The sequence below is a fragment of the Schistocerca gregaria genome, chromosome 1, assembly GCF_023897955.1.
Source record: "Schistocerca gregaria isolate iqSchGreg1 chromosome 1, iqSchGreg1.2, whole genome shotgun sequence".
Lineage (NCBI taxonomy): Eukaryota > Metazoa > Arthropoda > Insecta > Orthoptera > Acrididae > Schistocerca > Schistocerca gregaria.
The window spans coordinates 539,101,954-539,114,300 of NC_064920.1; the positions used below are offsets into that span (position 1 = coordinate 539,101,954).

General features: G+C 45.5%; 1 protein-coding gene across 1 annotated transcript in view; it reads left to right on the top strand.

The window, feature by feature from the left end:
* The window catches only part of LOC126355586 (cGMP-dependent protein kinase, isozyme 1), a 1,149,467-nt gene that overhangs the window by 1,054,679 nt on the left and 82,441 nt on the right, over positions 1 to 12,347 (top strand). The window contains exon 4 of the mRNA XM_050005953.1: positions 9,720 to 9,925. Coding sequence (XP_049861910.1) covers positions 9,720 to 9,925 — 206 coding nt within the window. The remainder of the gene's footprint in view (positions 1 to 9,719; positions 9,926 to 12,347) is intronic.

Sequence of the window (12,347 nt, forward strand, 5' to 3'; positions counted from 1 at the left end):
ATTAAATACTTTTATCAACAATTTTGTGGACCTTTATTTTACCGCAAAATGTCGGCCACTAGTTAGAAATAAATTTTAAAAAAACTTAAATTTTTATTTTCTTTGTAGCAATAACGTCCTTTTATTTTTAATATTGTTCGTAAGAAAATAAAGTGACTTTTTGATTCAGGCATACGATATGACTCATTGCAATGGATGAGAATGAAATTCTTTTATTAAGGCTAAAAGAATTTCCGGTTAAAGTACCTAACAGGTTCAGTGTCATGCAGGTTTGAGAGACATTAAGAATACAAAATTCACCTCTGTGATCATCATAATAACGCCAGAACTATTTTGCATATTTTGCAATGTTAACTGTTACAGAAAATTGTTTTATTTTACGGTCTCTAATACAGCTACGTCTCTACCCGATAGTAGTGCAAAAGACGTGCACTGGACTCAGAAAATTTTTCCAACTAGAATGTCTAACTTACTATTCTATTCTTTGATAGACCCAGAAAAATATTCCTGTCCCCACTTCATACAAAATGTGAAGTCAGAAAACAATTCACTAAAGCTCCACCAGAAGTTGCTGACGCCTTAAAGTATGTGACAAATCGGTTAACGGGACTATCGAGGGTCGAGGTGAAAGGAGGAGTTTTCGTCGGCCTTGACATTCGGAAACTGACGAAACACGAAACATTTTAACGTAAAATCAGGCACTTGGATATCCTGCAAGGAAATTATCAACCAATTCTTCGGAAATTTTTAAGTATAGGGTGCTTTAATGAGCATGAAGCTACACTTCCTATGTCAATTGCTCTGCAGAAAATCTAGCTGAGAAAGACCGATGAAGAGATTAAATAAAGGTAGCGAAAGTATCAGGTCAGATGAGATATTAGCATCAGTACTGACTACTGCTCGTTTCTGCACCGCGAGTGTCCTCAAGCAGGAAATGTAAGAAAATTTCGAAACGGAGTTTTGCGTGGGAGAAGAAGAGAAATTAAGATTTTATTTGAAAACATAATATTTTATTTTGCCAGGAGTATCTTATTTTAGCATGTTTTTAATGAAGATTTTTGAATATATGTCATTAATTTCCTGAATATTCACCATTACTTTCTGGAAAATTCTCACATGGTAGACAGAAACTCTTGACATTCCTAAACTTAGCATAGACAAAATGACTACAAGAATTTCGAAAGAATTAATCTGTAGACAGCTATTAAATTAAGAAATTACGTATATCACTGAAGTCATTCAGTTTCTAAAAATTTTGTGTATGCCCTTGTACAATTCCTGCAGGAAATTTCAATTAATTGCGAATACTAGCATTTTCAAACTGTCGCTATATAAAGTAAAATGATGTTATTTTATTAAAAAGTATTATCTGATATTTGTTAATGAATATTTCTATGTGTTACGATAATAATAATAATTTTGTGTGAGTCAGTGACACGGTGCGAGTCTGTCTATAGGACGCCACTTCGGTGACTTACGTGTCCCTACCCTGGACCAGTTATCCAACCGGGCAAAGGCGACCTACAGTTTAACGTGGAATCAGAAACACGTGTTTCAGGTGGCTCCTCACATCGTCAAGAGGTGAAGACTAGGTTGAAATGCAGACTCAGACAGCCGTGTTAATAAATGTGAAATTTAAACAAAGGTAAAAAGAAAAAAATGTTACATCTAGCAAGATTCGACCTAGCAACTTTACGATTACCGTACGTAACAACACTCGGATAGCTTCTAACTTTCAAAGTCGATTTTTTCGAGTTTTCCTGAGAACTGGCTCGTACTGCGTTAGAAGATTGACGTACGTGCACTGAGCTCCACCACGAATTTCTCTCTTGCGCCGTTCTCTTCATCTCAGAGATTGTAAATGAGAACACAAGGTGCAATTGCTACTCTGTCTTCCTCTGTGTTCCCCTACAGTTTTTACCCTTTACAACTCGCTCTGGTACCCTGCAGATATTTCCTGATGTCTCAGCAGATGTTCTATCATCCTCTCCCTTCTTGTTGTCGGTGTTCTCCATACACTGAGGTAACAAAAGTCATGGGACACCTCCTAATATCGTATAGGACCTCATTTTCCTCGGTAGCAACCAGGCGCGGCATGGACACAACACGTCGTTAGAACTCCCTTTCAGAAATATTGAGCCATGCTACCTCTATAACCATCCAGGATTTTGTGCACGAACTGACACATAAATGTTCGATGGGATTCATGTCGGGAGATCTGCGAGAACGTTGTTCAAAGCAGTCGCGGCCCGGTGACGTGTTGCACTGCCAACTGTACAAATCCCATGGTTGTTTGGGAACATGAAATACGTGAATGGCTCCAAATGGTCTCCAAGTAACGGAACACAACCTTTCCAGTTAATGATCGGTTCAGCTGGATCAGAGGACCCATTCCCTCTATATACAGCCCACACCATTACGGAGCCACCGCCAGCTAGCACAGTGCCTTGTTGATAACATGGGTCCATGAGTTCGTGTGATCTGCACCACACTCGAACCCTATCATCAACTCCTACCAAATTATATCCAGACTCACCTGACCACACCACCGTGGAGAGGCAATGCGGACGATATCGTGCTGTCGGTAAAGTCACTCGCAATGGTCGTCTGCTGCTACAGCCCTTTGACGCCAAATTTCGTCGCACTATCCTAACGGATACGTCGTCGTACCTCCCACATTGATTTCTTCGGTTATCTCAAGCAGTGTTGCTTGTATGTTACCACTGACAACTCTACGCAAACGCAACTAATCTCAGTCGTTAAATGAAAGCCGTCGGCCAGTGCGTTGTCCTTTGCGAAAGGTAACGCCTGAAATTTGGTGTTCTCGACACACTCTTCACACTGTGGATCTGTAAACAATATATATCCCAACAATTTCGGAAATAGAATGTCTCATGTGACTAACTCCGACTGCCATTCCGCGTTCAAAGTCTGTTAATATGAGTTTTACGGCCATAATCACACTTGCAACCTTTTCTCATGAATCACCTGAGTCTAAATGATAGTTCTGCAATGCACTGCTCTTTTATTTCTTTCGTACACGATAGTACGCCATTTGAGTATATTCTTATCGCTATCCCACGACTCTTCACAGCTTAGTGTACGTTCGTTTCTTCTCCGATTCTGGAGAGGACCTCCTCATTCCTTATCGCTCTAACTAATTTTCAACACTGTTCTGCAACACCGCTCCTTCAGAGCGTCGACTCACTTCTGTTCCTGGAAGTACGGAGAAATTCGAAGAGGGGCAGTCGGGAAAGTGCCGCTGTTCGACGCGCGGCCTTGTGATGACTTGTCCCACGACGCTTCTGTCCCAGCTCAGCTCTGTGAGGCCACAGCAGTGTGCTAGGGCTCCTCCAGGTTATCGGAACGGGAGAGGAGTCCCCGAGGTTAGGCGACACGCTGGGTCCGGGCCGTGTAGAGTGGTGAGCCCGTACCGTCGCGTCCCGGCCTGGCGTAGCCTCGCTCGTTATCCGCCGCCACAATTAGGCGGTGCGGGCCACGGCCCAAAGGCAGGCCTCGTTACCCGGGGAAACGCGAAAAATAAAACACGCTCACACCCGCCCTGGCGCAGCACGGCTTTGTGGCCGTTTCTGCAGTGAGAATTCTCTTTGTGGCTGCTACATTGCGCTGAGTGCTTCTCTTGTGTTTTTATTATTAATTTCGTTCCGTTTTCCACCTGCTGCTTTCCCTATGTATGTGCTTCTCAGGTTATGTAGCATCCTAAGCAAGCAACGGACAGCTGGTTCCCCGAGACACTGTAGCCTCAACAGAGTGGTGTGCATTTCTGCTAAGGCCAGTGGGCAATACCTGTGAGGAGAGGCCGAATACTTCGCGCCGCAACTACACTCCTGGAAATTGAAATAAGAACACCGTGAATTCATTGTCCCAGGAAGGGGAAACTTTATTGACACATTCCTGGGGTCAGATACAGCACATGATCACATTGACAGAACCACAGGCACATAGACACAGGCAACAGAGCATGCACAATGTCGGCACTAGTACAGTGTATATCCACCTTTCGAAGCAATGCAGGCTGCTATTCTCCCATGGAGACGATCGTAGAGATGCTGGATGTAGTCCTGTGGAACGACTTGCCATGCCATTTCCACCTGGCGCCTCAGTTGGACCAGCGTTCGTGCTGGACGTGCAGACCGCGTGAAACGACGCCTCATCCAGTCCCAAACATGCTCAATGGGGGACAGATCCGGAGATCTTGCTGGCCAGGGTAGTTGACTTACACCTCCTAGACCACGTTGGGTGGCACGGGATACATGCGGACGTGCATTGTCCTGTTGGAACAGCAAGTTCCCTTGCCGGTCTAGGAATGGTAGAACGATGGGTTCGATGACGATTTGGATGTACCGTGCACTATTCAGTGTCCCCTCGACGATCACCAGAGGTGTACGGCCAGTGTAGGAGATCGCTCCCCACACCATGATGCCGGGTGTTGGCCCTGTGTGCCTCGGTCGTATGCAGTCCTGATTGTGGCGCTCACCTGCACGGTGCCAAACACGCATACGACCGTCATTGGCACCAAGGCAGAAGCGACTCTCATCGCTGAAGACGACACGTCTCTATTCGTCCCTCCATTCACGCCTGTCGCGACACCACTGGAGGCGGGCTGCATGATGTTGGGGCGTGAGCGGAAGACGGCCTAACGTTGTGCGGGACCGTAGCCCAGCTTCATGGAGACGGTTGCGAATGGTCCTCGCCGATACCCCAGGAGCAACAGTGTCCCTAATTTGCTGGGAAGTGGCGGTGCGGTCCCCTACGGCACTGTGTAGGATCCTACGGTCTTGGCGTGCATCCGTGCGTCGCTGCGGTCCGGTCCCAGGTCGACGGGCACGTGCACCTTCCGCCGACCACTGGCGACAACATCGATGTACTGTGGAGACCTCACGCCCCACGTGTTGAGCAATTCGGCGGTATGTCCACCCGGCCTCTCGTATGCCCACTATACGCCCTCGCTCAAAGTCCGTCAACTGCACATACGGTTCACGTCCACGCTGCCGCGGCATGCTACCAGAGTTAAAGACTGCGATGGAGCTCCGTATGCCACGGCAAACTGGCTGACACTGACGGCGGCGGTGCACAAATGCTGCGCAGCTAGCGCCATTCGACGGCCAACACCGCGGTTCCTGGTGTGTCCGCTGTGCCGTGCGTGTGATCATTGCTTGTACAGCCCTCTCGCAGTGTCCGGAGCAAGAATGGTGGGTCTGACACACCGGTGTCAATGTGTTCTTTTTTCCATTTCCAGAAGTGTAGTTTTCTGTCTCTGTCCCACAGTACGTACTGTAGCTGTTCTCTCTCTTAGCAAGTGGTAGCAAACATAAAGAGCGTCCAGTTTTTCAGAAGCAAAAGTAACAAAAAACGTATCTAGCAAGATATTTATCTACATATCAACATCTACATATACATTCCGCTATCCAACAAGCGGTGTGTGGCAGAGGGCACAATTCGCGACAGTCATATTCCCCCCCCCCCCCCCCCCCCCCCCCCCCCTCCGCGCGCTCACTCTATTCCACTCGCGCATCGAGCGAGGGAAAAACGACTGTCTAAACGCCTCTGTAAGATCTCTAATTTCCCTTATCTTTGAATGGTGATCATTGCGCGATGTGAAAGTTGGTGGTCATAACATATGCTCTACATCCTCGGCGAAGAACGGATTTCGAAATTTAGTGAGCAGCCCCTTCCGTTTAGCGCGTCGTCTATCAGCAAGTGTTTCCCATTTCAAATTTTCTGTGAGATTTGTAACGCTCTCGCGGTGGCTAAATGTACCAGTCACGAATCTTGCCGCTCTTCTTTGGACCTTCTCAATCTCTTGAATCAGACCCATCTGGTAAGGGACCCATACAGGCGAACAATACTCTAAGACTGGAGAAACCAACGTATTGTAAGCAATTCCCTGCATCACTTCAGGATTCTACCAATAAACTACAATCTAGAGTTCGCCTTTCCCGTTACTTGTGAAATCTGCTCATTCCATTTGAGGTCATTTCGAACCCAGCTACTTGACGGATGTTACCGCTTGCAAAGACTGGGCATTTATTTTGTACTCGTACATTAATGGGGATTTTCGCCTTGTTATACGCAGTAGGTTACACTTACTAATACTGAGAGATAACTGCCAGTCATTACACCACGCATTTATTTTCTGCAAATCCGCTTTGATTTGTTCACAACTTTCATGTGATACTATTTTCCTGTAGACTACAGCATAATCGTGCAGCAGTCTAATGCCTCTGTCTATACTATCAACCAACCAGATCGTTTATGTAAATCGTAAAAAGCAGCGGACCTAGGACGCTGTTCTGAGGCACGCCTGAAGTTACGCTTGGTTCTGTTGAAGTCACCACATTCAGGAGGATATGCTGCTCCCTGTCTGTTAGAAAACTTTCTATCCTACCGCATATGTCATCACATAGGCCGTAAGGGCGCACTTTTTGGAGCAAGCGACGGTGAGGAACTGACTCGAACGCCTTTCGAAAGTCGAGAAATATGGCATCAATCTGGGAGCCGGTATCTAGAGCCTGCTGTATACCATGCACAAAGAGGGCCAGCTGTGTCTCGCATGAGCGCTGTTTCCTAAAACCGTGCTGGTTTCTGCAGATGAGCTTCTCAGGGTTCTAGAAAGATCATTATGTCTGAACACAAAATATTTTCCATGATTCTACAACAAATCTATGTCAGTGAAATTGGGCGGTAATTGTGTGCATCCGATTTTCTCCCCTTTTTATAGATTTCTATGACCTGGGTCTTCTTCCAATCTCGTGGAACTTTCCGCTGTTCCAATGATCTCTAATAGATGATGGATAAGGATGGTGCTAAACTTGTAGCATAGTCAACTACCAAGTGGGACATAACCACCAAGATTTCCTCCCCTGTAACTTTGTTCGTTACAAAAATACAAGGGCTGAATAAAATGTAGTGGCAACACTGTTGTAATTCATACAAGACTTTATTCACCCTATTACATGCCCTCAACATCATCGCCCCGCATCTCCATCACCTTCGCCCACTCAGATGGAGGGTTTCGTATACCATCAGCTCGTCCACCTCCGTTGATGTCTCTCAAGGGTTGCCCTACAGCAAGGATGATGTCTTCTCTTGTGCTGTAGCTCGCGCCACAAAGAGGTTCCTTTATTTTGGCGAACAAGTCGTAATCGCGCTGACGCATATCGGGTGAACACGATGGATGTTGCAGTGTCTTTCAACCCACGTACGTAGGAGATCCTGCACGGGTTCAACCGTCTGGCATCGTGCACTGTCCTGAAAGATGATGGTATGCAGTGTCAGAATGTGCTGTCGCTATCTTCTCAGTACTGGACGAAGGTGATGTCGCAAGGGTATCCATGAATCACGTGCCGCAGGGGCACACGGTTACTGTACCCTGCTAATGCAGTGCGTTGAGATATCACCTTCGTCCCGTACTGAGAAGAAAGCGACGGCACTTTCTTTACGGCTCCAAAAAAAGTTTTGTGCAGCAACGAAATACCACCGTGTAACATTCATGTTAAAGTTAACGTTACTATAAACACAACACACACTTGCCTGACGACGCTGTACCAGCAAACTGTGTGTGTGCGAGAGCGAGGTAACTCGTCAACTTACTCGAGGTGACAGTAAACAAATGGAAACATGGAAAATCCAGACGGGTCATTCAGTCGATCGTCTTCAGCTGAAGGTTTGTGTCAGTACAATGTACAACAACGAAGACAAGGTAGAAATGCTGCTCATATGTGGAGGTCGACGGTCGACTGAATGAATGGTGTGCATCTTTGTTGTGTTTCCATTTGCTTGTGGCCAACTCCAGCAAGTGGGGAGTTACGTTACTTTCACACACACTGTTTGCTAGTACAGCAGTGTGAGTTAGTTGTGTGTTGTGTTTGTAATAACGTCAAGTTTATTCGAATGGTACACAGTGACACGTTTTCGGAGAGAGAAAGCGGATTACCACACAAGAAATAAAGGGTTTTGTGGTGAATTTCTCAGTGAGTTAATGTGTGTTGGTCTGCTGTTTGGAAAGGAGTTGAGGGGTGCAGTGTAGTTTTACGTGACGATGAGTTGTTGAATGTATGAGTTAGTGTGAATAGGGTTTCCTTTTCAGGAAGGAGGGAGGATATGTGTGAGTGTTCATTGTAGGTGGGTACACATGTGTGGATATGTAGGGGGATAGCTGCATAAGTTATCACTTGTAGGCCATCTTTGTTGTGAAGGACTGGGGAGGATATGTATACATATGAGTAGCCTGATGTATATGTATCTGTAGTTAGATAGTTGCTTGACTTCGTTCATTTATGCAGGTCTCCTCTTTTATGTGGGTGTGGGGTGTATTGTGGATAGGTATATATATCATTCATAGGTATATATGTATGCATAGCTGTTTGACTTTATGGGTTAGTTTATGTAAGATTTCACTTTGAGGAATTTGGAGGTATTTGTGGAATGGTATATATAACTAGATTGGCAACCACACCTACTTACAGGCTGACCATTATAGAACTATGTGAAATAAAACCATCGTTAACTTCTGAACGGTTTACATTACGACTTTCAAACTGCATGGTTGGCCTTGTTGCATGATGGGAAGTAGTATGCACATGCACACGCACCTTGGTTAGGTTTAGTAACGAAGCCCACTTTCATGAAGTTGGGATTGTCAATAAGTAAAATTGGCGCATTTGGGGGACTGAGAATCCACATTTCGCGATCGAGAAGTTACTTCACTCACAGCAGCTGACTGTGCGTTGTGAAGTGTCCAGTCACGGAATAATTGGTGCGATATTCCTTGATGGCACGGTGATTACTTAATGGTATGTGAAGGTTTTGGAAGATGATTTCATCCCCATTATCCAAAGTGACCCTGATTCATGCACGACGGAGCTCGATCCCGTAGAAGCACGAGAATCTTTGATATGCTGAAGGAGCACTTTGGGGACTGCATTCTGGCTCTTGGGTACCCGGAGGCCACTAGCATGGCCTCGATTTGCCGCGATATTCTCCCGATCTGAACATATGTTACTCTTTTTGTGGGGCTATATTGAAGACAAAGTGTACAGCAATAGCCCCAAAACCATTGCCAAGCTAAAAAGAGGCATTCAGAAGCTCATCGACAGCATCAATGTTTCGACACTTCAGTAGGTCTTGCATAATTTCGCTATCCGTCGCCAATTATGGCAGGCATTCGGATTTGTCACAAACTGAATCCTAATATCTGCAGTGAGACTAACATACTGAATAAAGTGTGTGTTTGTAAGCAATTTACGTTTTTTTTAAAAAAAATATAGTTAAAGAAATGCCATCGTGTACAAGGATGTGGCTAGGTATGTGTGGATGGGTATGTACTGTGAGTGGGAATGTGTGGGTTGTTGGTTTTACGGGGTAATGTGTGTGTGTATGCTTCCTCTTTTGGGAGGAGGGTGTTACTTGCAAATATGTGGATGGATGTCACTGATCTGGTGGCTGACTACATTGCTAGTTCCTCTTCGAGGAGGTGGGGCGAGGGGGCCATGAGAGCATGTGAGAACAGGGAAGTTTGGATGGATGGACGGCTATGTAGCTACAGATATGTTGGACAGTGTGTACAGACCCTTTCTTCATACCACATTTTCCTCTTGCCTTTGCTGCACCTGTTGTAATACGAAGTCCTACACACATGAGCCTCTGCCTCGCTGCTGTGTAGCTTGAGTCCAGAGACACCGTGTTTGTGTGTACAGAGCGTGCTGCAGCAGGCGACCAGCTTCAGCCAGGATGGGGACCTGCTGGCGTCGCTGCACGAGCACCACAGCATGCCGGGGCAGGCGCTGCCCCCGGCCGCCACAGCCGCCTCCTCCAGCAAGAAGCAGGGCGTCTCTGGCGAGAGCACCGACGTGGGCCAGACTGCCGACGACATCCAGATACAGCGTTACGACAAGGATTTCCGGTCAGTGCCGCTCGCCCTCACCACTGACACCAGAGCTAAGAGGGCCTTTGTCTTCGCTAATGTAGGGCTAGTCACGAAAGTAGGCACGTGGAGGTCACTCTGTATGCTTATAGTGTTGTAAATGTGCAGTAAAAGGTTTTACATGCTGGGTGCCACAGCCACAAATTTATTAAAAGACAATCCCATTTTCCACCTCGGTTGTGTTACGATCGCAGTCGTTTACTTCACACGACCGGGTGATTTCTGGCGATGTTCTATTTTCAAGACTTTGTTCATAGCATGAACGTCGGTCATTTAAATAAACTGCCTGACAAAAAACCCGGAAGGGTAAGATAAACGTAAAGAAAGTTCACAGCCTGAGACAGTATGTGAGGTCATTTTAGTGATGACGAATTCAAGTCGAATATGCAAAGAACGTCAATGAACGAGCCCACTTTTCAGTCTGACGTTAATCCCCTCTGGCATGGATGCATGTACTGATTCGGTTGGGAAGTGTGTCATATCTTTTTTTGAGTCATCGGTCTTCATCTCAGAGTAGCCCTTGCGACCTACGTCCTCAATTATCTCCTGAATGTATTCCAATCTCTGTCTTCCTCTACAGTTTTGTCCTCTACAGCTCTCTCTAGTACCATGGAAATCATCTCCTGATTTCTTAACAGATATCCTATCATCCCGTCCCTTCTCCTTGTCAGTGTTTTCCAAATATTCCCTTCTAATCCGATTCTGCGCAGAAACTCCTCATTCCTTACCTTACCAGTCCACCCAATTTTCAACATTCGTCTGTAGCACCACATCTCAAATTCCGCATTTCTCTTCTCTTCCGGTTTTCCCACAATCCACGTTTCACTACCCTACAATGCTGTGCTCCAAACGTATATTCTCAGAAATTTCTTCCTTAAATCAAGGCGTATGTTTGATACTAGTAGACTTCTCCTGACCAGGAATGCTCTTTTCGCCATTGCTAGTCTGCTTTTGATGTCCCCCATGCTCCATCCGTCATTGGTCATTTTGATGTCTAGGTAGCAGAATGCCCTAACTTCATTTACTTCGTGACCAGCAATCCTGATGTTAAGTTTCTCGCTGCTCTCATTTCTAACACTGCTGATTACATTCGTCTTGCTTCGATTTAGTCTCAATCAATATTCTGTACTCATTTGACTGTCCATTCCATTCAACAGATCATGTAATTCCTCTTCACTTTCACTCAGGGCAGCAATGTCATCAGCGAATCGTATCACGGATATCACTTCACTTTCAATTGTAATTCCACTTCTGAACCCTTCTTTTATTTCCATAATTCTTCGATGATTGAACAGTAGGGGTGAAGGACCACATCACGGTCTTACACCCTTTTTGATCCGAACGCTTCGGCCTTGTACATCCTGTATATTACCCGTCTTTCTCTAGAGCTTAACCCAATTTTTCTCATAATTTCCAATATCTTGCACCATTGTACATTCTCGAACGCTTTTTCCGTGTCTACAAATCCTAAGAACGGGTCTTCATTTTTCTTTATTGTTGCTTCCATTATCAACCGCATCGTCAGAATTGCCTCTCTGGTGTCTACACCTTTCCTAAGGCCAAATTGATCGTTATCTTACACATCCTTAATTTTCTTTTCCATTCTTCATAATATTATTCTTGTCAGCAACTTGCATACATGAGCTATCGCACTTGTCAGCTCTTGCAGTCTTCGGAATTGTCTGGATGATATTTTTCAAAGTCAGATGGTATGTCGCCAGACTCATGCAGTCTACACACCAAGGTGAATAGCCGTTTTGTTGCCACTTCACCCAACGATTTTCGAAATTCTGATTGAATGTTATCAATCCCTTCTGTCTTCTTCGATATTAAGTCCTCCAAAGCTTTCTTAAATTCTGATTCTAACACTGGATCCCCTATCTCTTCTATTGGCGGCTAAAAACTTCCCTCATTCTGCCAACGACCTTGTCAAAGAGGGCGAAAGAGCGGACAGAGGTTCAGGGCACTCTCTTGTTCTAGAGTTAGGGAACTGCCCCCAAAGGTGGAAGAATCAACAATGATCAACGGAATGAGGATGTAGAAGGCCATGGAAACCACTGCATTAAAGGCACATAACGTGTATCCACAGGACATGTGGCCTGTAATTGAAGGAGTGATCACTCCACTGGCATAAATTCTGGAAGAGACCCCCATTCGGATCTCCGGAAGGGGACTGCCAATGGGAAGGTTACCATGAGAGAAAGAAAAATAGTGAATAAACAAAGAAAGGAAACGTTCTACGAGTCGGGGCGTGGAATGTCAGAAGCTTGATGTGGTAGGCAAACTAGGTATAGGTATAGTAGGGGCTCAGGAAGTGAAGTGGAAAGAAGACAAGAATTTCAGGTCAAATGAGCATAGGGTAATATCAACAGCAGCAGAAAATGGCATAACAGGAGCAGGA